The 25,491-nt window shown below is 42.2% G+C and overlaps 1 protein-coding gene across 1 annotated transcript in view; it reads right to left on the bottom strand.

Annotated features, from left to right (window-relative positions):
* Window positions 1-25,491, bottom strand: part of SI (sucrase-isomaltase) — a 139,101-nt gene that overhangs the window by 50,328 nt on the left and 63,282 nt on the right. Inside the window, exons 28-42 of the mRNA XM_056850378.1 lie at window positions 25,133-25,229; window positions 24,460-24,572; window positions 24,234-24,359; window positions 21,871-21,999; window positions 21,627-21,737; window positions 21,081-21,146; window positions 16,983-17,117; window positions 15,274-15,358; window positions 14,033-14,171; window positions 10,215-10,348; window positions 8,399-8,433; window positions 8,196-8,312; window positions 4,092-4,240; window positions 2,143-2,227; window positions 1,992-2,048 (exon numbers count right to left, since the gene is read on the bottom strand). Of these exons, the coding sequence (XP_056706356.1) occupies window positions 1,992-2,048; window positions 2,143-2,227; window positions 4,092-4,240; window positions 8,196-8,312; window positions 8,399-8,433; window positions 10,215-10,348; window positions 14,033-14,171; window positions 15,274-15,358; window positions 16,983-17,117; window positions 21,081-21,146; window positions 21,627-21,737; window positions 21,871-21,999; window positions 24,234-24,359; window positions 24,460-24,572; window positions 25,133-25,229 (1,578 nt within the window). The remainder of the gene's footprint in view (window positions 1-1,991; window positions 2,049-2,142; window positions 2,228-4,091; window positions 4,241-8,195; window positions 8,313-8,398; window positions 8,434-10,214; window positions 10,349-14,032; window positions 14,172-15,273; window positions 15,359-16,982; window positions 17,118-21,080; window positions 21,147-21,626; window positions 21,738-21,870; window positions 22,000-24,233; window positions 24,360-24,459; window positions 24,573-25,132; window positions 25,230-25,491) is intronic.

Raw genomic sequence — 25,491 nt, 5'->3', positions numbered from 1 at the left:
AACGTTAACAAGCATTTAAAATACAAATACATATAAAATGCCCTTTCACCCTCTACATTGGACAAACAGTCCAGTCCCTTGGACAAAGATTAAATGGACATAAATCTGACATCAGAAACCACAACATTAAAAAACCAGTGGGGGGGGGGACACATTTTAACCTTCCAGGACATTCAGTTTCTGATTTAAGAGTAGTGGTTTTCTGACAAAGGGATTTCAAAGGAAGATTAGAAATAGAGATTGCTGAATTACAACTAAGAATGAAGCTCAAAACAATGTATTCGCCTGGACTGAACAGAGACCTGGGATTCATATATTATTACCAATGCTGATTTCTCCATGCTACTACCCCTCTGCATATCACACCTAATCCAATCACGCCTGCTAATGTCATTTACCCGCTAGTGACATTTGCATGTGATTGCCAGCTGGTTTCTGAATTCACTCTTCCCTACTTAAGAATAGATGGACTCACATTCTAGCTGTATCTGAAGAAGTGAGCTGTGACTCACAAAATCTCATACCCTGCCAGTAATTCTGTTAGTCTTTAAGGTGCTACTGGACTCTTGTTTTTTTCTGCTGCTACAGACAGACTAACGCAGCTACACATTGTGATATAAAATATCTAAAACAATTAAATAAAAATATCTAAACAAACACATATAAACACACAAACAGGGAGGAGGGCTAATAAAAGTTAGTGAGGGGATGCCAAACCAAACCAAACCAAAGAAAAACTTTACCACTCCAAAAGACAATGATAGAGGGAGACAGATGAATCCCCCTGTAGAGGGTGTTTCAAAATTTTGATGTCACAGTTGAGAAGGCCCTTTCTTGGCCACCCATCTAGCCTCAGATGATGGGGGGCTCCTCAAGCAGGACCTCTGAAGGTGGCTGGAGTATTTGGGTTTACTGTGCTTTTACATCATTTTTATGCAACGGATGCAAAAGAAGCATGTATGTATGTGTGTGTGTATGTATGTATGTATGTCATTAAGTTTCTATCCTGCCCTCCCCAGCCAAAGGTCAGGCTCAGAGCAGCTCACACAACAGTATAATATATAATAAAACAGAATAAAAACATTTAAAAACAACAGCACTACAAAATCAATAAATAAAGGACAATATGCATCGACATGTATCCAATGGTGCCCCAAATTGTCACATATGGCTACAGCCAGGAGGGCAGGTAAATGAGTCCCCATAAAGATAGCAGAAAGGGTGAGCAGTGGAGGTTAGGGAGGCCAGCATCTATAGAAAAAGAATGGTAGTTGGCCTCAACCATAAGCTTGGTGGAATTGCTCTGTCTTGCAGGCCCTGCAGAACTTTTTAAAGTCCCACGGGGCCCTGGTCTCACTGGAGAGGCTATTCCACCAGGCAGGGGGCAGGGCAGAAAAGGCCCTGGCCGAGGCCAGCCGGATATTCTTTGGACTGGGGACCACCAGTAAGTTGGTATTTGACTAAACAAATCCAGTTCACCAAATTAGCCTCCCGTGGAGGAGTGGGGAATCAAACCTGGTTCTCCAGATCAGAGTCCACTGCTCCAAACTACTTCTCTTAACCACTACGCCATGCTGCAAAACAGGTATAGATCTGCCAGTTTTGGTATGAAATCCCTAACACTGCCACCTACCACAGGGCAAACCATACACTGAGTTACAACTGTTTTCTTCCATCTGACGGGTAATTAGGAAGCATCTAAATAAGGTCACTAAAGCTGATGCTCTCTCTTTGCCCCACAATGCTCTACTAGCTCTGGGAATGGTAGCCAACAGCACAATGAAACCCTTTGTGCTGCCCCCTGTTGGAAGTAATTTTATATCTTTTTGTAGGATCTGCTGTGTCCATTAAGACCTTACCTCCCCTATAGATTTATATTTACTCATATGTTGCCATTACATCCTTTTTCTCAGACTCGGCAGATCATTTCACCAGATAATACCACAGAACACACACACACACGTACACTCGCAAACAGAGATTTCACTTACTGTGTAATAATCATACCAGCGGACATCAGGAAAATATGCGTCCAGCTCTCTCTGACCCTGCAATTTGAAGACATGCATATATGTTATAGAAAAAAGAGTGATTCTAGGTTTAAAAAAATGTCCAGACAGATTAATGTATTTATATTCTTACCTCTTCTAGCACAGGACTAACGAGCAAAGCAGGCCCCCAGAGAAACTGTTTATATATATCCCATGTTTTCTGATCATTTGTAAACCTGGGAACAAAATACTGCATTACTACTGTGTGATAATATTACACCGAGAACATCCTCTGAGAATATTATGCCTCATTTAACAACAAATAAAATGGTCATATGCTACAAATGGCAATACTTTTTAAAAAAAAAATCCAGTTTCATCGGTTGAAAGGTTTATTGTACCAGATCCAATTATAAACATGTCCAGTCCTTTACAGATGGCACAGACACCTTATTGTAAAATACAATAAAATGAATTTTATCATGAATTGATGTTGGTATACATTAAAGGTAAAGGTCCCCTGTGCAAGTATCGGGTCATTCCTGACCCATGGGGTGACGTCACATCCCAATGTTTACTAGGCAGACTTTGGGCGAAAATGCATGGTCGCTTTAGCCTCCTTTATTCCCTGTTTCAGCCACGACTGAAGCATGCGTTTCGCCAAACATGTGTTTCATCCTGGCTGAAACAGGGAATAAAGGAGGCTAAAGCGCCCATGCATTTTCGCCCTTTGTTTACGGGGTAGTTTGCCAGTGCCTTCCCCAGTCATCTTCCCTTTACCCCCAGCAAGCTGGATACTCGTTTTACCAACCTCGGAAGGATGGAAGGCTGAGCAAACCTTGAGCCGGCTACCTAAAACTGACTCCCATCGGGATTGAACTCAGGTCGTAAGCAGAACTTGGACTGCAGTACTGCAGTTTACCACTCTGCGCCACAGGGTAAATATGCCTGGTTAAGGGTTATTTTGCAACATAAAGTAATTTGATTCAGTTGCACCATGGCTGACACATTCAGAACCCATTCTTCTCCCAAAGTATTCAAAAGAAATTATGTGAGTCTCTTTTGGGGGGCGGGGGTGAGCACACACATTATGGTCATATTATTGCAGGCAGCAGCAGCAGAAGAGTTGGTTTTTATATCTCACTTTTCTCTACCTTTAAGGAGTCTCAAACCAGCTTACAATCACCTTCCCTTCCTCTCCCCACAACAGACACCTTGTGAGGTAGGTGGGGCTGAGAGAGCTCTGAGAGCACCCAGCAGGCTTCATGTGTAGGAGTGAGGAAACCAACTAGGTTCACCAGATTCCACCGCTCACATGGAGGAGTGGGGAATCAAACCCGGTTCTCCAGATTAGAGTCCACCGCTCTTAACCACTACACCACACTGGCTCTTGATAATCATTTGATAATGCAGTTATGAAAGAGTCAGCATCAATCAACATAGTGAGTCATCACAGCACCACCGATCTTATCACTAGAACTGAGCCAACTGGGCAGGGGGCAGCACTGATGGTGAAGCACTGTGTGCATGGTTGCACTAGTGATAAAGAGCACACATACACACACCCTTTGAATTACTTTAGGGAGAAAGGAGGCGAAAACATTTGCACATTCAAGCTAACAATCTTGGATGATCTGTTCAACTACCAATAGTTTAGCAGGTCTGCATGCTGGCAGCTCTTGTGTGTATATTGTGATTAGGACCTTGGTGTTGATTAAGTGCATGGTAAAGGACACATTTGCATGTATATAATGTTTTTGTCTTGTACTAAAATGAAAGGGAGGGAAGGCAGCATGGTATAGCCTGATCTCACCAGATCCCAGAAGCTAAGCAGGGTCAGTACTTGGAAGGGAGACCACCAAGGAAGACTGCTGAGGAAGGCAATGGCAAACCCCCTCTGCTTCTCACTTGCCTTGAAAGCCCCTTGCTGTGGTCACTATAAGTCAGCTGCCCCTTGATGGCACTTTAAACAAACACACCCACTCACTCAAATGAAACAACACAAACCTTTGAGCAAGGATAAGCAGGGCTGTTTGAGATAACAGAAGTTTGCATTGTGAACTTCCATTTGAAATGAATGACAGGCTATTTAAGACTTACTCGTTCAGTAAAGGGCGGGAAACCGTGCTACCATGAGCATGGGCTTCATACATCAAGGTGTAGAGATAGGGGAGCAAAGTATATCTGATATTGAGCACCTTCCTGGACATGTCTTCGAATGTTCGATTAAAAGATACAGGATCTTGTATCTAAAAAAACAAACAAACAGAAAAGATAAATTGAAATTAACTCCTTACGCATTCATATAGATAAACTGGGGGGAGTCATTTCTGTATGGAAATGCAGATAGTCTTTCTCTAGTTAGCTAAATTCTTTTAGTTCTAAGAACATAAGAAAGGCCATGCTGGATCAGACTAAAGTCCATCAAGTCCAGCAGTCTGTTCACACAGTCGCCAACCAGGTGCCTCTAGGAAGCCCCCAAACAAGACAACTGTGGCAGCACCATCCTGCCTGTGTTCCACAGGACCTAATATAATAGGCATGCTCCTGTGATCCTGGAGAGAATAGGTATGCATCATGACTAGTATCCATTTTTTCTAGTAGCCATGAATAGCTGTCTCCTCCATGAACATGTCCACTCCCCTCTTAAAGCCTTTCAAAACAAAAACAAGTGAAAGGGATTTTTACAATTATCTGTCTTTTCACTTTTTGTCAAAGAACATAAGGACATAAGAAAAGCCCTGCTGGATCAGACCAAGGCCCATCAAGTCCAGGAGTCTGTTCACTCGTGGCCAACCAGGTGTTTCTAGGAAGCCCACAAACAAGACAACTGCAGCAGAGTCCTGCCTGTGTTCCACAGCACCTAATATAATAGGCATGCTCCTCTGATACTGGATAGAATAGGTATGTTAATTTATGTTACCCTGATATGACAGTGCTTATGAAGATGGGGCTGGTTCACTAAGTGCTTGGATGAGGGATGGAACTTGCTCACCGTGACATCATCTGAAGTTGAATATATGAACTGATTTATATTGGAAAGCAGCACACATTTATTTGTTTGTTTGTTTGATACATGAAGGGGTAATCTGTCCTTTTCGACCTGTGGTGGCTCATTCACATACGCAAGTCAATACCTGCTGCTGCAGTGATGAATGACCATCAAGCATGAATAAGCTCACAGACTTTACTGCAATATTCTTTCATATGATGTCTTTCAGTTCCCTCATAACATCTACTCGTTTGCCTGCAAATTATTTGCTCACCTCCATAGGCAATGTCTGGAATGTATGAACTTTCAAAGTGCCTGCGAAAGAGCTTGGTCAAAAGGGGTCATCTTCAGGAAGTAAAGGAAAAATAGGAAATAAGGAGTGCCATTAGGCACCTCCTGTAGGGTTGCCAGGTCCCTCTTCCTCACTGGCAGGAGGTCTTTGGGGCAGAGCCTAAGAAGGGCAGGGTTTGGGTGGGACTTCAATGCCATAGAGTCCAATTGCCAAAACAGCCATTTTCTCCAGGTCTATCTATCAGCTGGAGATCAATTGTAATAGCAGGAGATCTCCAGCTAGTACCTGGAGGTTGGCAACCCTAACCTCCTGGAGCTGTTTTTTACAGCGACAAAAATGCTTGGGAGTTCCACAGACAGAAATCCTATCATCTGGTCGGGTTTGACCGACAGAAAGGAGGAAGGGAGGGGAGTGGGAGAAATCTTTTTTTTTGTGGGGGGGGCATACTGTAGTATCTGTGCCACACACTGTTGCTTTCACCTTCTTTTCCTGCAGGGCAGCACTCGGGAGTTTTAAAAGGAGAAAAGGCACACTAATGAGTGATGTTAGGCAGCCCTTTCAAACTTTATTAAAGGGCCTGAACAATACTGTGGCAAATTGGGTAAGACTGGAAGCAACGTGATAACCCTGAATCTGCATTTTTAAAGGCTTTAAAAGGCCTATTGAAAGGTGTGCGGCTGCTAGATAAAACACCCAGTGCGTGTGTGTGTGTGTTTTAAAAGGAAACCATAATCCTTTAGAAATGTGCCATATAAATACATCTCATTTTGCTGCTCTCTAAGCTTCAGTTAGAATATAGTACTATTTTTCTATTTATTTCCCCACTTACACAATTAACCCATTTTCTACAATACATTCCTAGGCTCGCTCTCTTTTATTCCATGGGGATCTGCTTTTCCTTTAAATATTCAAGAATTTTCCTTTAAATATTCAGCAACTGATAAATGCTGATCCCAAGTAATTTTGCATACTTATTGAGGAATTGCATCATCAGCCTATTTTGTAATTGCGAATAAGTAAGGGTTAACATGCCAAATATAATTCCTTTTAACTACAAATGAATGTTAGTGCTCAAGCCTAGGTATTGGTTCCGGTACTCTGTAACAAAAAAACTTCAGGATACTCTGACAGTGTTAAAGCATAACATAAAGGAGAGTAAAGCCTCCTCTTCACAGTTTAGACAATGACATCAGTAAGCTTGGAATTTCTACCACGAACAAGAAAAGAGAGAGAAAAAGAGAGAGAAGAGATTTCTTCTGAAAGAAGCTTACAATTTGATGTGGATACAGGAGAAAACAGGAGCAAAGGAAAGGTAGGAGTGATGTGACTAATTGGATGTGAGTACATGCCATTACATGAATTTGGATGTCATTGCAGAGAGACGAGGCAGGGTTTAAAAACGTTAAACAAGGGCTGAATAGAAAAGATTGAAGGAAAAGGAAGAGTTTGGTCCATAGGATGACCAAATGTTCCCCTATTGTTACTCATTTTATATTTCTTGTAACCTTTCTTTTTATATCACATTTTTATTTTTGGGAACCATTTTGCATCTCTGCATTTTACTCACTTTTTTGTAGATTTCTTTGTACTATATCTGTAGGTATGCCTTTTGCAAACAATTTACGTGGTATTTACATGTATCATTGAGACATACAATATATATATATAAACCAGCATAGTAGAGTAGTTGTAGGACTAGGGACAGGGAGAACCAGGTTTGAACCCATCTTCTGCCATGAAAGGAACAAATTGGTTTAGCCCTAGGGTTGCCAACTCTAAGTTGGGAAATTTGTCTTGCAAGCGCTGTTCCAAAGTTAGCCCCATACAGTCTACAAGGAATGAGCTTATAGATGCTTTCTGGGTGACCTTGGGCTGCTCACTCTTTCTCAGCTTAACCTACCTCAAAGGTTATCTGCACTAAAATGGAGGAGGGAAAAACAAAGTTGTAAATTGCTTTGGGTTCCCATTGAGGAGAAAATGGATTAACAATTCCAAATAATGACTGGTTGCACCATGCAAGCATTCTGTGAGGGAGTGCCGGGTATCGGAGGCAGTAAGAGAGAATGCCTGGAGCTGTTTAAGACTAATGCTGCAATCCTAAGAAAACATTTTAGGGCATAACCCCAACTGAATAAACTGGGACTTATTTCAAGTAGACATGCTTAATATTGCTCCCCCAAACATCTTAAAGTATGGTAGAATTGGAAGAGCAACATTTCATGAGGGTTGCCAGGTCCCTCTTCACCAACGGTGGGAGGTTTTTGGGGCAGAGCCTGAGGAGGGTGGGGTTTGGGGAGGGACTTCAATGCCATAGAGTCCAATTGCCAAAGAGGCCATTTTCTCCAGGTGAACTGATCTCTATTGGCTGGAGATCAGTTGTAGTAGCAGGAGATCTCCAGCTAGTACCTGGAGGTTGGCAAGCCTACATTTCATGCATCTGAAGAGATATATCAGAAAGATGAGGCAAGAACAATAAGAACTTTTAAGATATAGACAAGAATTTGGACCATTTGTTTCCCTTCCAATTGTGCACTCTGATCTCCATTGTGAAAGTGGTCCTCCGTTACACAGCACATACCTCCAGTGCTAGGTGCTTTCCACTCATGTAAGTCCAGTGTCTTGCAACGACACAAAGTGCCCAGTGCCAGAAAAATGTGCTCTACAACACAGAACCACTTCAGCAAAGAGAACAATGCTGTGCAACTGGGAGGTAAGTATAAGATCAGAGCCAAGGAGTTTGGGATGGATACAAAAGAAACAGAAAGCCAATGTACTAATTTAAGGAGGTAAGAAGGCTGAAATGTGTCAACGGAAGGCCCAACAAAAGATTCCAAGGGTCAAAGAAAGTGATGACCAGACCATAAGAAAGAAGTAGTTTTTAAGTAAAAAGAGGCAATTAGATAATCTGCGGCCAACGTACCATGCTTCCTAAACCATTGTGATTCCTGGAATAAGGATAAAAGGCTCCCAGCTGCATCCAGCGGATACACATTTCATAGTTGGTATGTTCATTGAATCCACAAATATCTGCTCCAACCTGGACATGTTACAAATTACAATGTTTTATTGTCATGTTTTTGAAATATCAAATACTTTTATAAATGTTGGATAACTGAGACTTACGTAGGAAAATCCAAAGAGGCTGAACTCCAGTAGACCTGTAAGAAAACATGCAAAATTTTCATGAAATTTTCTCCCCTTATAACTCCTTGTAGAGTATTTGTTTTGTGCCTTCCTACATCCCCTTCAGAGGAGGAGGTGGAGAAGGAGGAGAAGGAGAAGGAGGAGAAGAAGAAGAATTGGTTGCTATATGCAGACTTTTTCTTATCACTTAAGGAAGAATCAGACCAGCATTCAATCACCTTCACTTCCCCTCCCCACAACAGACACCCTGTGAGGTAGGTGGGGCTGAGAGAGCTCTAAGAGAACTGTGACTAGCCCAAGGTCACCCAGCAGGCTTCATGTGTAGGAGTGGGGAAACCAACCAGATTCACCAGATTAACATCGGCCGCTCATGTGGAGGAGTGGGGGGAATCAAACCTGGTTCTCCAGATTAGAGTTCACTTATCCAAACCACTGCTCTTAACCACTACACCATGCTGGCTCTCAAAATAAGCAGGGGAACAGTTAGGGGTTGGGCATATATGTTGCAGACAGAAAATTAATAATATGAAAAATGACCTCATGTCACTTCACGCACTATTTACATACTCTGATCAATGCAAAGAAGTCAAATACAAAGATTGTGCAGTGCAACTGTGGAGGGGCTGTGGCTCAGTGGTAGAGCCTCTGCTCGGCATGCAGAAAGTCCCTGGTTCAATCCCCAGCATCTCCAGTTAAAGGGACTAGGCAAGCAGGTGACGTGAAAGACCTCTGCCCGAGACCCTGGAGAGCTGCTGCCAGTCTGAGTAGACAATACTAACTTTGATGGACCAAAGGTCTGATTCAGTATAAGGCAGCTTCATGTGTTCATGTGTTCAACATAATAATGTTCAGAAGAAATTATTGTAAGTATGTTTTCCCTCCCAAGATCATTCGCTTGAGTAAACCAGTGCTTACATTAACATGTTTATTAGATTATCAGAAGAGAACTCAAATTTTTAGGAATGCAGATGTATGAAAGCAAAAATATATGGTAACTGATTATGTCATGGAAAATGACCATGAAATGTCCACTATCAGAAAGCATCAGGCATCTTTGTGATCGAGTTTCTTTTTTAACTACTGGATCAAAATATTGGATCAAGTTTTTTAAAAAAATATAATTTTATTGAAATAAAATGTAAATTAGGAAAGCAGATAGTTTAGAGCTTTAGATGCCAAACATTTTCAGCCCATTCCTAAGAGGGGTGTGTGTGTTATGATGGCCACCGAAAATAAATTTAACTTCTGTAAAAAATAAAAAAAAAGGAAAATGCTCCCATAGATTTCAACGGGGCTACACCAAAAAAGATGCCGTAGCAACGCTGCTGCTTGAAGGGGCATTCCCGGGGTGAAAGGGGTTATGAAGCTGCCTAAAGTCAACTCTGCCCCCAGAAACGCCCCCCACTGGAATGCTGCCAGGAGGCAGCACCTGCACCCAAACCGTGGCATGGTGTCCCTGGTTCCGGCGTGGATGTCACCCGTGATGCCATAAGTACCCCCTATCATAGCAATGAAAGTAACTTTATAATTTACTATATCTGCCCCAGTCTTAAGTACACTTGATTAGTGTGCTAGTACACGTTTCTTCTCATATCTAATTGCTTGTATTGTTCATTATGTAGCTAGGTAACTTTTATATGAATATCAGCTTTTATTTATGTGGGCAATTGCAAAATGAGTTAACTAATCTCTTGAAAAAGAGCTTATTCCTTAAAGAAATACAAGCTACAAGAAATCATTACTTTATTTTTTACAAAAAATATTCCAACCACGTATAATTTCAGCTTTGACTTACCAATTACAGAAGTGGCAAGATTGGACCACCTTGAGAAGTTATCCCCTAGCCAATGCCCTGCCCATTTGCCACTAGATGGATATGTTGAACGAGAGATAACAATTCCACGTTCTCCAGTGACACTATGTAGAGCGCTAAAATCAAAAATAAACTAGGTGTAAACAAAGCTGGGAAAAAACATTTTAAATATCTAGGAACATAAAAGACTACTTATGGCATAGTTTCTCTGCTGTAACACAAGGTTTTAGGGTTGAAATCGGAGATTAGTTTGATGAGAATATGAATTTGCTAGTAATGTTCAAATGTATTTTGAATGTCATTACACCAAGAATACTTTTTCTGACTCAGAATGCAGAGCAAATATTTGGAATGGACAGACTGTTTTGTATTTATTCAGCCCAGACCTTGACAAATTTTCTTTGGCTATAGGAATCAGACTCATTTTTCAGCCTTCAGGTTTTATATTTTAATGACCAAATTTTCTAATTTTTGCTATCAAAACATCTGATTCAAAACTGTTCACTGTTTCTTGTAATTTTATTAAAGCAATGACAAAAGTCGGGGTATGCACAAAAAAAGCAGTATTTTCGGATTGAGGTATATTATACCTGCAATTTTTAGGGATTCCTGAATCCCTATATTAGTATGGTTTTTTTTTTGAGCTTTTTTTTTTAATCCTGAAAAAAATTGACTCCATTATACTCTATGGAGAATATTTCTGGGGTTTTGAAGGGGCTCTTTATAAAGGTAGAGGTACCAAATTGGCAGCATAGCTGCTGGTTAATCTCCTTAGAAGCACCCCTGAGTTTTGTAAAGATTGGGTTAGGAGGTCCAATTGTATTGCTTCTCCATATATCCTCCATATGAGGGCCAATAACATTGGACCCCCTGATCCAATCTTTACCAAACTTGAGGGTTCTTTTAAGGAGAGTCTCCAGCAGCTATGCTGCAAATTTGGTGCTTCTACTTTAAAAAAACATCCCCCAAGAGCCCTGGAAAGATTCCCCATAGGTTTCAATGGGGTGATTTAAATTTTTAATGCCTCCATTGAAGCCTATGGAAAATCTTCCCAGGCTTCAGGAGGGGGCAGGTAGAGGCAGCAAATGTACAGTATAGCTGCTGGTGACTTTCCTTAGAAGAACCCCCAGTTTGGTAAAGATTGGGTCAGGGGATCCAATATTATTGGCCCTCATATGGAGGACACATGGAGGGTCAAGAAAATTGGACCCCCGACCCAAGCTTTACCAAACTTAGGGGTTCTAAGGGAAATCACTAGCAGCTATGCTGATTTTTTTCCCATGGTAATATCTAAATGATCAAGGGCTTTAAGGTAATTGAACCACAAAAAAAGAAAAGAAAAGAAGAAATGCTGTTCTTTGCTTGCTCACTAAATAGGAGAGGAATCAAACTAGCAATATTATAATTAGATAAGACAATATCTAAAATAAGAGATAATTCAGTGAGGAATCCACATAATAAAGTTGCCTTGAGACTGAAAGAAGAAAATTGTTAAGGAGAAGTCTTGCCCATTTCCTTTCATAATATCCCTCCTATTGCCCTTTTCAGTATTTACATCTTTGAAGGGAATTGCTAAGGCTATTAATTTAAGAATGAGTACACAAGACACTTAACTTAAAAGAATGATTCTAATATCCTACATGGAATCCATGCCAAACTATGCAAACTTTTAAATTAAAGTAGTCCATTGCAGACCAAGCTAGGAGCAAAGGGTTGTTTTCCTCTTTGATTTCTTGGGCTAGTGTCCTTCCAAAACCACCTTTGAATCAGTGCATTTCCAATAAGCAACTAACAATAAATAAATTAAAATATGCCAGTTGTAATATCAAGATCTCATCCATTCATAGGTGACACAGAACAGTTTTCAGTATTTGGGTAGGCTATTATAGGATCATAGGATCATAGAGTTGGAAGGGGCCATACAGGCCATCTAGTACAACCCCTTCTATTGTCCCTCTATGGTATCATAGAGTTTCCAGTGATTCCTAGAGGTTTTACCTGGAAGTGATATCACACTGTCACTGACAGGGCCCACCTTATGGCAAGACTGGTTCTCTGACCCCAAGGTGTTAGCAGCACTGTGGGGTTCACTTAGCTACCGGTATATCTAGTCAAGCACAACCTTCATCTCTCCACCACATGATTTTTGTTGGCTAGCACACCAGCATCTTTGCAGGTATACACTGCAATTTTCTCGGCACTTGGGCCAAATGCTAATTACAAAGAAAATGAAGAAGAGAACCATTTATTTCCTGACTCGAGAGCTGCCAAAATATTTAGCTTGTTTGTTTACCATTCCCATAAACAGAATCAAATATCACAATACTAATCTCAGTCAGTGGGAAGGAGCTAGTTGAGTGGTAAAGCAGGTTAAATCCTAGGCATGTCCATTTGAAAGATGAAAAAGTCCTCAGAAATCCCATTCTAAGATCCTCAGCTGCTTGGAAATATATGAACTCACAATATAGGTTCTAGGATGGGTCTACAACCTTGGGTTTAATATGCAACAATCACAGCATTTTTGTACAATGAAACAGTCTGAAGGTGTTTGAACTTGTCTCAGCTACTAACCATTCACCAAATGGCTGTACTAACAATTTGGTTGTACAAATTTCATTCATGCTATGTAATCAAACACAGAGGAATAGCATGATATGAACAGACCTGAACATGGAACATCCAAATTCAGTTCCCAGATCAGCTGGGAAGCTAATTAGATGGCCCTGGATAAGCCATTCCATCTCAGAATAACCAATCTCACAGAACAGCTGTAACATGGAAACACTGGGTTGGATTCATACAGCTTTCTAATTCAGTCTCACCAAATTCTCATCCTTAGTATAGCCCCACTTGTCTATGCAAGTACCATGAAGCCAAGCTCAGCCTTTTTTGGGGTTCTTTTTTGGAGATTAGATCATGATGGGTAGCTGTGTCAGTCTGTCTGTAGCAGTAGAAAAGAGCAAGAGTCCAGCAGCACCTTAAAGACTAACAGAAAAAGTTTGGCAGGGTATGAGCTTTCGTGAGTTACAGCTCTGAAGAATCTGAAGAAGTGAGCTGTGACTTACAAAAGCTCATAGCCTGCCCCCCCCCAAAAAATTGTTAGTCTTTAAGGTGCTGTTGGACTCTTTCTCTCACTTTTTTTTTGTGGGGGGGTCAAAGGGGCCCCCTTCTTCCTTTTCCACTAGCAGAAGAGCTAGTTGGATCCGACCCATTGTGCTGGGCTCAGTGGAAGAAAGTGGGATGGAAACATCACCATTAGAAAATCAATCTATTGTCTTTCATTGGTGTATCTGCCAGCAGCTGGAGAGGGCTGGGAAGATCTCAATAATGCAAGGTTGGCATAATGCCATAATTTATGTCTTAAAGTCCGGGCATGAACCATAGGATCATAGAGTTGGAAGTGGCCATGAAGGTCATCTAGTCCAACCCCCCTGCTCAATGCAGGATCAGGCTAGAGCATCCCTGATAAGTGTTGAAAGATGCTGACCTGTGCATTTATTTGCTATTTCTGCAAGACCTAGGTTATGGCTGACAGTTATCCAAGTTATCCTATAATTATTGATGAACTTAGCAACAACCGTATTTTGTTTGTTTCCAAAGCAGTACAGTAGCAAAGTAATTTCAATGTGCTGAGCATCTAGTGTAACTGAAGGCAGAGGAACAGAACAAAATATGAATTGATGAGCGTAAATACCTGTTTTATTAGTTAATTTTAGAAAACAAACGTCTGAATTATTAAGAAGATGAACAAAGCATCAAAGACATGGAAACCATAACAGCAAATAATCAACAAGACTTACTCATACGTTGGCTTTGTTTCTGACCAACCATAGAGATTGTGGACGTCATAGTGTCGAACTGGTTTTCCATTGGGCAGGATCTGTTCACTTCCCATGCACAAGGTTTTGGCATTCAACCCGATGCCTTTGTCCACCAACTCTAATAAAGACAAAATGTGATCTTCTGTTTTTGGATGGAACCCAATAAAATATCCAAGGCAAGATGCCTATCCTGAATAACTTGTCAAATTATGATCTCTCTCTCTCTCTCTCTCTCCTCCTCCCCCACATCCACACCCACGCTGAAAAGTTCCCTGCAGGTGCATTGGAAGGAGGAGATAGCAATGTGCTTCATGATGAAAAGGACATATCCTAAATATCCTTTAGGATATTTGCATGTAATATTAATGCATAAAAAAGCATCTTTTTTAGAGGTCAGATGCTTTCTCTCCCTCCAGTGCTTTGGGCATTTTAAGACAGCAACACTACTGGCACTGTTATTGTCTCTGCAGCTTCGTCATGAGACCAGCATTCATAAATTTTGTTTAAAAATCAGAAAAGAGGGTACAAAGTAGGTGAGCTCTGGTTCCTTCTTTCAGGATTGTCATGTAAGTGGTACTGCCTTCTGTAGTGTAGACAAGACAGTCGAAAAGGGGTCTTGGAGGAAAAAAGATGCCTTAGAGTTTTCTTGAATTCAGTGAAACAGAAATTTCCAGGAAGTATTATCTTCTTTGCTTCACAGGCAAAGGTAACAACTAATATGGATTCCAGGCTAGGAAGCTCTAACTTATCTGATTAAAACTGGAAAAAAATTAAGATACATTTATGGAGGGGAGATCCATCAATGGCTCCTAGCCATGGTGACTAAAGGGAACCTCCATATTAAAGAAACAGTAAGCCTCTGAAGTCGGTTTCAGGTAGCCGGCTCAAGGTCGACTCAGCCTTCCATCCTTCTGAGGTCGGTAAAATGAGTACCCAGCTTGCTGGGGGCAAAGGGAAGATGACTGGGGAAGGTACTGGCAAACCACCCCACAAACAAAGTCTGCCTAAAAAACGTCGGGATGTGACGTCTCCCCATGGGTCAGGAATGACCTGGTGCTTGCACAGGGGACCTTTACCTTACCTTAAGCCTCTGAACACCAGTGATAGGCAGCAACATCAAGGGAAAGCCTTGACCTGTGTGCTGGTTTGTTTCCAGGGCAGTTGGTTGGCGACTGTGTGAGAGAAGATGCTTGAATGGTCTGATCCAGCAAGGCACTCACCTGGCATATATGGGGGGTTATTTAGGTCAGATGTACGACAGCCATCAACTGCTCCATTGACAAAGTTGGCTGGTTCATTCATGTCCTTAAATTACAAAGAAAAAGAAAATTTAAAAACAATTTAATATTTAGTTATATTTATGCAGGCCTATTTCATCAATGAATTATATCTATGCAAACCTAATACTTTAATACAATAGACTCTTTTATTGACCATTTTGTTTGAAAACTTCCTGCAGACCTTGTAAGATATTCTCTGTCTCTATTCCAGGTAGGGGTGTGAAAATAAATAAATAAATAAATAAATAAATATTTGGTCAAATTTGGATTCGGGTCGAATGGACCTGAATTTTTTTTGGTAAACCCGGATATTCCCAAACCTCATTATTGGGAATATCTGGATTCCTGAAAAAAAAAATCGGGTCTATTAGACCCGAATTTGAATTTTACCACCCTCATTCCCCCTCCCCCTTACCTTTATTCCCAGTCTGCAGTTGCAGTGATGGTAGACGCAGAGCTGTCTCTGAGCCCTATGTGGAACCTGGAGTTAGTGAGGGGGGGAGTTCTGCACCAGCAGGCTAGCAGGTAATTAAGGGAAAGGGGAGGGGGAGTCTTTTCTTTTTAATGGCAGTGGGGCTGAAGCAGACTGAATCATGCCAAAAATATTTGGCCTGATTTGGGGATCCACTTTTTGACTCCCTTTTAATTGCTGCCATTTGTTCAGGATGAAACCCCTCCCCCTGACAAACATCGAGAAGGCCAAAAGTTACAAGTGGAGACCCACACGAAACTTGTGGAGATGGGTGGTCAAAGCACCCCCAACCTCCCTCTGTCCCTGCCAGTGGCACGCCAGGCTTCCTTCCCACCCTCTCTCCCTCTCTCAACAACTCAGTGAGCATCTCTCTCTCTCTCTCTCTGAACAGTGTGTCGAGCCTTACATACTCATTTTCACACTCTGTCTCAATGGCGCACCAAGCCCTGCACGCATGCATGCTCTCTCTCTCTGCCCCCCCCTCAATTTTTCTGCAGACCTAGGCTGTCCTCCAGGTCTAAAGAAACATTTGTTTGGGGTGTGCGTGTCCCCTATCTGCAGATTTAAGTATCTGCAGGCAGGGGGCACATGTGGGAATTAGATATATAGATGGGAACACAATTAGATCAATGCGACCTTATGCGTCCCTCTCTGTAAATTTGTAGTTTAAAAAATGTGTGACATGACATCAAGTTAGTGTTGCCCCACTAACTTGAGATGTTTTACCTTGTGTGCTATTTATTGCTATTATGACCTATTTTGATTTTTATCATTAGCTTTTAGGATGGATTGGGTTTGATTTCTGCATTTAGAACTGTTGACTTTTGATGATAGTTTTCTGTTGTTGATGTTTGTTTTGAAGATTCTATTAAGTGTTTAATGTGATGTTTTATTAGCTTATTGGTTTAATTTGCAGTTGTAAGCTGCCTTGAGCCACAAGGTAGAGGTGGAGTATAAATATGTTTATAAATAAATAGTGAACTCCTGTATCAACATGAATCCAATGAAAGTTAAAATATTTTAGATAGTTATATTTACAACCTCTATAAAATAAGAGGGGTATAACAGAATATAAAGCTAAAAAGGAAGGTGTTTGGGATGCAGTTTATAGTTGCTGTTTCTTATATCAATGCTTAGTAAAATACCTTAGATATTATTAGAACAGAGGGAGACTTACAATCCATAGGCCATCAAATTTAATGCTTGTATTTGGCTGACGAGGGTTGGTATGGAACTCCTGGATTTCTGTTTTCCACCACTGAATTGTCTCATTGCGGAAGAAATCTGGGAAAGCAGCATAAGCGGCATATAACTGTAGAAACAAATAATATGAAAGTACATATGAATCCCATTAAACTGTTATATTCACAACAAATCCAATTTCCGAAAGCATGAAGATAAAACACATCTCACCCTCGAAAACCCGTAATATCAAGTGGGTCAGAGAAGCAGCGGATCCCACTTGGGGGATCTGGATTTGCAGACCCGCTGGGGGGATGAGTGGAGGGAACAGGGGGCCAGCCTCCCTCACTGGCGGCCACAGCCGATCCGGACGGCTGCACTGTTCCAGCCGGCGGGGCGGCGGCCCAGGGTATCCCGGCCGGCCCCCACGGAGGGAAGGGGCGGGCCCGGGTCCAACGTGCGGCGGACGGGAGGGACAACGGCGGCTGCCAAGCTCCCGTCCATCCCCGCGGCCGCCCCCGCCCCCTTTACTGCGTTGGCAGGCCCTGTCAGCGGTCACCTGACCCTCCCCGGCCAACGGGGTCCGGGCCGGCTGGCATGCCAGGGAGGGGGGATAAAGGCGGTCCCGCCCCTGGCCGCGGCCATTCTGTCCCCTCCACGCCGCTTGTCCCGCCCACCCTCCCCTTGTTCATAGGGTTTGGTTGGGTTATTTGTCACAACTAAAGGTTGGTGGTTTGGGCATGGGGCCGGATCCAGTTTGGGGGAAAGACGGCCTGCGTGCCCCGCTTCCCATTCGGGGGACCCTAATAAGGGGTTTTGGGGGGAGGCCAGGAATGGTTAAGCCTGTCTCGGGGGCTGCGGTTTGGCCTCCTCCCAAGTGGCAGTGGACCACACAGTTGGCTGCCACCCACGTGGGTCCTGGCATACTGCCATCTCAGGCTGCGCCCAGCAGGTGGGTTGGGCGCAGGGTGTGATCAGCTGACAGTCGGGTCAGCTGATCCCTGGATCCCGCCCCTCATGCTTCCCAATGCCTAACGCTGTAATCAATAAAGTTGTGGTCTGTTTACTCCAGCTATCGCGTACTGTCATCCTTGGTAAGATCACGCCTTCGGTCATTAGGGTATGGGTAGCTCCTGGGGTGGCTGTGACCCCCCTTCCCCCCCCACGTTCTGTCCCCCCCCCATAGGGCTGGGGCCGCAAAGCTCTATGGTGGAGATGAGCTTTCTTCAGCCTTGGAGTTCAGCTTCCTTTAGAAAAAAATCTGCTTGTTCTACATACATGTTTTAAATTTGTGGCACAAGTCTGCAAACTCAGGGGTAATGTTTAGGGGGTTACTAATCTGTGCTAAGTGATCCTGAACACACACTTATTATGGATTTTGTTCAATTTTTATATTAAGACAAACAAGTTATTTATCCAAAGGGGGAACACATCCCACCAAAAAAGCTATGTTTTTTTTTTCCAGAGCCAAACATCCAAACCTTGTCACCTTTCCGATGACATCATCAAAAGCATGGTGGGGGACAAATATCTCACCCCTGTCAAGTACCTGAATCCCTGAGCTTTGCCTCAGCCTCCTTCTCTTTCCCAACTAAAATATTTTACCTGTTTGTGGCAGCTCCAGGGAAGAAAGCCTGAAAACAGGCTTCACTATGAAAACCCTATGTAGGGTTGCCAGCTCTGGGTTAAGAAATACCTGGAGATTTTTTGGGCGGAGCTTGAGGAAGACAGGGTTTGGGGAGGGGAGGGACTTCAATTCCATAGAGTCCAATTGCCAAAGTGGCCATTTTCTCCAGGAGAACTGATCTCTATCAGCTGGAGATCAGTTGTAAGCAGGAGATCTCCAGCAAGTACCTGGAGGTTGGCAACCCTAGCCCTCGGAGAAAGGACTCCAGGGACATGTTGCCTTACACTGCTCAGCTAAGACTGGGGTCATCCTCCAGCACAAGGAGATCACTTCCTCTGAAAGAAGAGCCTCTTCCTCCTAAGGAAGGTTCTGAATTTAGCTGAGTGGATTGGTAGGACAAGTTTAAGATGTGATGTTTTTCATACTGAATCCTTGGCTAAATCAGAAACTGGGGAACACAGAATTAGTTGTAACACTGTAGAAGTTTTGTTGTCCAGCACTCATGGGGACCGGGGGTTGCTGATAAATCAAATGTGTCAAATATTCAAGCTTATTGAGCTTATTGCTCTGCCCTGGCCCACACACAGAGGAATCCATAGTGAGCAAACCTCACCCCATTGGGAACAGCATGGCAACAGTCCCCATGTGTGGTTAGACTTTCCCTCCCAAGCCTTGGCAGGCACACAAGTAAGCCAGTTGCTCAGGCAGAGGGGGAAGAAGGCACCTGACAGTGCCAGCTGTCAAAAGTTTAGCAATGGCTGGATGGGGTCAAGTGAACCAAAGATCGAGAAATATGGTGACTGAAGGGGAAGAGTTTGATTTCTGGGCAATGCAGGTTAACTGAGTTCTAGATTAAGAGTGTGCATTTGGATATGCTGAACCCTCCCCCAAAAAGCCGAAAATGCCTTTTCAGTGTTTTTTGGACAAAAATAAGGCAGCCTTTAACAGGAGCTGGAAAAAGCTGAACCCAAAAGGATGGGGGAAAGGCTTTTTATGGGCCCCCAAATGGAGGAAAAATGGGGGCCCATAAAATTGGACACCCTTACCGAAACCTAACCAAACTCCTGAGTTCTTGTAATGTAATACAATGTAATATCATGTTTTATACATCATAAAAAGTCGCTCTGAGCCTGGCTTTGGCCAGGATAGAGCAGAATATAAATCCAAAAATAAATAAACAAAATCATAAGGAGAGTCACCAGCAGCCAGGCTGCAAATTTGGTGCCCCTATCTTAAAAAAAAAGAGCCCCCTCCCCCACAGCCCCACAAAGATTTTCCATAGGCAACAATAAACCTATATGTCAGACTGGAGAATCTCATAGAGAAAAAGTTACCACCATAGGCAGTAAACAGAGGGGGGATTTAAGGCTCCCCCGAAGCCTATGGGGAATATTTGCAGGACTTTGAAGGGCTCTTTTTTTTTTTTTTTTTTTTTTAAGGTAGAGGCACCAAATTTGCAGTATGGCTGCTGGTGACTCTGCTTGCATGAACCACTGAGTTTGGTTAAATTTGGGCCAGGAGGCCCAATTCGATGGGATCCCATTTTTCCTCATTTGGAAACAATGGACGATGGATGGGGACACCCTCTTTTGGGGGCCCATAAAATTGAACCCTCTACACCAATCTTTACCAAACTTCAGGGTTCTTCTAAGGAGAGTCATCAGCAGCTATGGTGCAAATTTGGAGTGGTTCCTTTAAAAAAAAAACCTGCCCCCCAGAGCCCAGCAAATATTCCCCATAGAGTATAATGGATCCCCCCCCCCAAAAAAAATGTCTATATCCAAAAAAATACATAAACTTTCTCAAGTCTTCAGTCTTTCTGTGCAAAATTCTGTAGGGAAATGCATGAGTCTATAATGTGCCATCCGTTGTATACGAAATGGAATTATACCGGATTTCCATTGTACCACGTCATGTTTCCATTGCCATGTGATTCAATATCTATGAACTCAATTTACAACGTATTTGATATGAACTGAGCCTTTGCGCCGGTATATTCTTATATTTTGTGTTTATTTTGGGATCAATTTTGACCCATTGTCACATATTTGTTGCTCCAGAAGTGTATTTGTATCTTATTTGTTCTCAATACATTCTTCTAATAGCAAGAATTGCATTGTTATTTTCCTATTTTGGAAATATTTGTCTTGTGCCATATTTTGAATTTCAACCTCCAGGTGGTGGCTGGAGATTTCCCACTGTTACAACTGATCTCCAGGCAACAGACAACAGTTCACCTGGAGAAAATGGCCGTTTTGGAAGGTGGACTCTGTGACATTATACCCCATTGAAGTCCCTTTCCTCCCCAGATTGTGCCCTCCCCAGGCCCCACCCCAAAAATCTCCAGGTATTTCCCAACCTCGTTCTGGCAACCCTATTGTATGTACATTATTTCTTTTTCTCCTATGGTTTTCACATTGTCAAAACTTGTATAGGTCTTCTTCACTGAGAGAGTGTTACACTTACTTTCACTTGTTCATCCCAGGATAGTGATGTATTCACAGTAGTGACATTAGGATAATATGGCCACACCTAAAAGAGGAAATGAGGTTGAAAATAATAATTTCCTTAATCAGATTAAGGAAATCAGATTAATGAAATTTCTACCACACCTGAAGCATCACCTTTTATAGACGCCAGGCCAAGCCACATCACTAAAAGGACAATACTGAGTATGCAACATACCAAAAGCAAAGAACCTTTAAGGTTGGAATCCTGTATTTTTATCTACAGCACATATAGATAAAACAATCTATGAGAAAATCTTCACACATGGACTAGACCTTTCTCATTTCCTCCCTCCCACAGAAGTCCACCACTCCCACAAAATGATATCTTTGGGATTGAGGGTACACCCTCCCCCCCCCCAAGAAACAGCTCTGCGTCTCCTCTGGGATCCTGAAGTGGGAGGGGAGAAACAGTAAAAAAAACAGCTCCCCACCCCGGGCCAGCAGAAATGTCCTCATGCTGCTGGAAATAGACCATGGTATGATGTTGTAAATAAAGTATTACCTTTCCCCATACAATATCACCATTGTTAGGCCATCTAATGAAGACATTATTCTGAAGACCTCTTTCGTATGCCGGGTAAGGTTTTGTTTCGTTTCCTGAGATAGCGGGATCCTGAAATAGAGAAGCATTTTTAGACTGTCAGTTATGTTAGCTAGCTATCTACACATGTGCGCACACACGGAGGCAAAGAGACAAATGGACATTAAAAGCAAAGATTGCAGGAAGAAGAAAAATATGTACTAACCAAAATGATGACAAATCTCATTCCATCTTTTTTCATTCTGTCTATCAGCGTTGGAAGGCCCGCAAAGTTGGGACTGAGAGTGAAGTCTAACTGCCGTTCCATGTAATCGATGTCTGCATATTGTATATCCTATGGAAAGGAATCATGCTTGAGTGGGTATGGGTCTATATATTACACAAATGTCAACCTATCATTCTTTATTGGTAGTTTCTATTAAATAATTTAACAGTCAAAGCAAAGGATACAGAATGTCACTCAGATTTTCTTTTACGGTTTTGTTTTGTTGGGTTTTTTTTATTGTAACATCTAACCTTCAGGTCATATCAGTGTTTTTTTTAAACTCCTATCAGTTTCAGATGCAATTTGTCTAGTAGCATGATGACCCAGTTATGGAAAATAAAACTAACAGATTGTACTCTTGGGCTCCCGGAACTCTTTTCACACTTCATTGGATCCTGCCATACCTAAATATAGATATCAATCTTTTGAAATTCTGTACAGTAGCATGCAGTAACTTTTTTAATTATAGAAAGGGTAAGGCCTTGATTTATTTATAGGGCTAACAGTACAATCCTAAGCAGAGCAACACCTTTCTAAGACTATTGAAGTCAATGGGCTTAGAAGGGTTAACTCTGATTAGGAATGCAATGTAAGTTAAGAACATAAGAACATAAGAAAGGCCCTGCTGGATCAGAGCAAGGCCCATCAAGTCCAGCAGTCTGTTCACATAGTGGCCAACCAGGTGCCTCTAGGAAGCCACTAACAAGACGAGTGCAGCAGCACCATCCTGCCTGTGTTCCACCGCACCCAAAATAATAGGCATGCTCCTCTGATACTAGAGAGAATAGGTAAGCAGCATGACTAGTATCCATTCTAACTAATAGCCATGAATACCCCTCTCCTCCATGAATATGTCCACTCCCCTCTTAAAGACCTCCAAGCTGGCAGCCATCACCACATCCTGGGGCAAGGAGTTCCACAATTTAACTATGCGTTGTGTGAAAAAATACTTCCTTTTATCTGTTTTGAATCTCTCACCCTCCAGCTTTAGCAGATGACCCCATGTTCTGGTATTATGGGAGACTCTCCACTCTCTCCAAACCATGCATAATTTTACAGACCTCTATCATGTCTCCCCTCATCTGCCTTCTTTCCAAGCTAAACTGCCCTAAGCGTCTTAACCGCTCCCCATAGGACTGTTGCTCTAGTCCCCTAATCATTTTGGTTGCTCTTTTCTGCACATTCTCAAGCTCTGTAACCTTCTCAAGTTTTCAAAGACACAAGAATTATCTAATATCCTGTTCCCAGTGTGGTCAGAAAGATGCCTGTAGAACAGGGGTCTCAGTCACAATTCTCTCAAGCCTCTCAGCCCCACCTACCTCACAAGGTGCCTGCTGTGGGGAAAGGAAGGGAATTTGATTGTAAACCACTTTGAGACTCTTTAAGATAAAGAAAAGTGGGGTACAAAAACCTTCTCTTCTTCTCATAAATGGCTAGGATCCTGCAGTTCCTGTTGTAACCAATTTGGGTATGAGAGCCTATCTTTAAAAGTGTGTATATGGCTAACCACCGTTCCCATGGCTATTTAATTCAGCAGATGATCCAAATTTACAAGGGCGGGGGGAATTAAATGGCTTAGGTGACTTTTAGTGAGATGAGTCTTTCTGGGGTTGGCAGGACTTCTCTGTCCATCGATGGGATTGGGGGTGGGTATCATTGCTAGATCCAGGTTGGAAAACTCATAGAGATTTGGGGATGGAGCCTGAGGAGGACAGGGACCTAAGTGGGTACAAAACCAATGAGCCCACCCTCCAAAGCATCTATTTTCTCCAGGGGGACTGATCTCTGTAGTCTGGAGATGAGCTTTAATTCCTGGGGATCTCCAGGTCCCACCTGGAGACTGTCATCACTATGTCTTTCTGATCCACTTTAAGATTGGACAAGTCTACCACTGTAGTGATCCAGATTTTGTATCTTTTTGTCACCAAGGAACAACAGCAAAAAAATAAAAAGTTCTACTGTTCAGCTAAATCTGTATTTTAATCCTTCTTACTTCAAAACTTAATACTAAATTTAACTCAGATTTAATCTAAATTTAACTCAGACAATCGCTACAGCACAACACTGAAGCTCTATAGTGTTACCAAAATAATATCATCAGAACTCAACTTTTGAGATGCTATGTCATTGTCTTTAATATACAGGTAGCATTTACCTTTTCCTCATTTGAACTCCCACCTGTTTCTTAACACTTTGTGACTGGGATCATGGTACCACACCACTAAATCTTCATTTTGTTGCTTTTATATTGCATATTCTATTGACTACATGTTTTAAAAAGGTCATATCTGCATGCAACTTACATAGGGGATATTAGCTTCCTTCATTTTGTTATACAGGTTGGAGATTTCTGCATCGCTTTTGTATCCATAACGGCACAGCTGGAATCCCAATCCCCAATATGGAGGCATGACTGGACGTCCTATGAGCTAGCAATAGTAAAAAAAAAAAGTATTTTTATTATATTATTCATACAGAACAAGAGGCAAAATGACAACGGTTTTGGTAAAGGTTTTATTTCTGTCTTACTGCAGTGTATTCTTGAACGACTTGTTCTGGAGTTGGGCCCAAAACCATATAGAAGTCCAAAATTCCTCCAACAGTACGGTAAGTCAAAGCAGGAGTTGGCTGGAGTTTTACCTCTACAAATTTCAAAAAAGGGGGGAATCAGGAATGCATTATTACACACATTAACAATGGCCAGTAATCCCCACCCCATCCTATCTGTCCAGCATTCTTTTTCCTGGAGAAAATCTATTTTATATTCTGAAGGATATGGCAAAAGCCCTTCCCATTGGAAAAAATGAGAAGTTTCCCCAGAGATTTCAGCAAATGAGTAATTTCTCATTTCTTAATGACTGGAATCTCTGCCAGTTTGTGCAACTGCTGCAGATTGCATTTGGCTTTGTCTAGGAATTCTTCCTGAACAAAGGCTCATGGGATAGCAGTGTCATGGGCATATACAAGCAGAAGAAGTGACCCTTCAACTTAGAAAACACAATTACACAGAGGCTTCTGGGATGACCACAAATTTGTCAACAGAAGAGAACACACCAGATAAGAGTTGTTACTTTCTTCTCCCAATCTGACAGCTGATTGAGCTGGGAAAGTTACATGGTAGTTCATGGGTATGGTTCCGTAGTAGCATAGACCATTGTCATTCAGAAATGAAAATCATTCAGAAAAATAACAGATGGCTTACCCATTCCATTGCTATTCAACAAGAGAACTCCATGAGCATTTGCATCTTTTTCCAGGGCCATGTAAAAGGGGTGAACGCCGTAAGTATTTTTTTGGTACTGAAGGAACGAAGGAAAAACACAATACATAGGACACTCTCTTTACTTTGTACATGTATACTAAAGAAGAATGCATGACTGTTTAACTATGGCTGCCCTTCTCTACTCCACTGGTCTCTGCTAACCTTTCTTTTGCTCATCAACAGGGGAGCAGAAGACTCAACCCCCCTGCATTCGCTGGTGCTCCCTTCACTCCCACGTCTTCCCGCATCCCAATTTGTACTCTCCATCTGTCCCCACAACCTCTCACTTAGTAGTTTCT

This window comes from Euleptes europaea, chromosome 5, assembly GCF_029931775.1.
Source record: "Euleptes europaea isolate rEulEur1 chromosome 5, rEulEur1.hap1, whole genome shotgun sequence".
NCBI lineage: Eukaryota > Metazoa > Chordata > Lepidosauria > Squamata > Sphaerodactylidae > Euleptes > Euleptes europaea.
The sequence above is the reverse complement of the archived record's forward strand: the minus strand, read 5'-3'. Positions and strand labels throughout refer to the sequence as shown.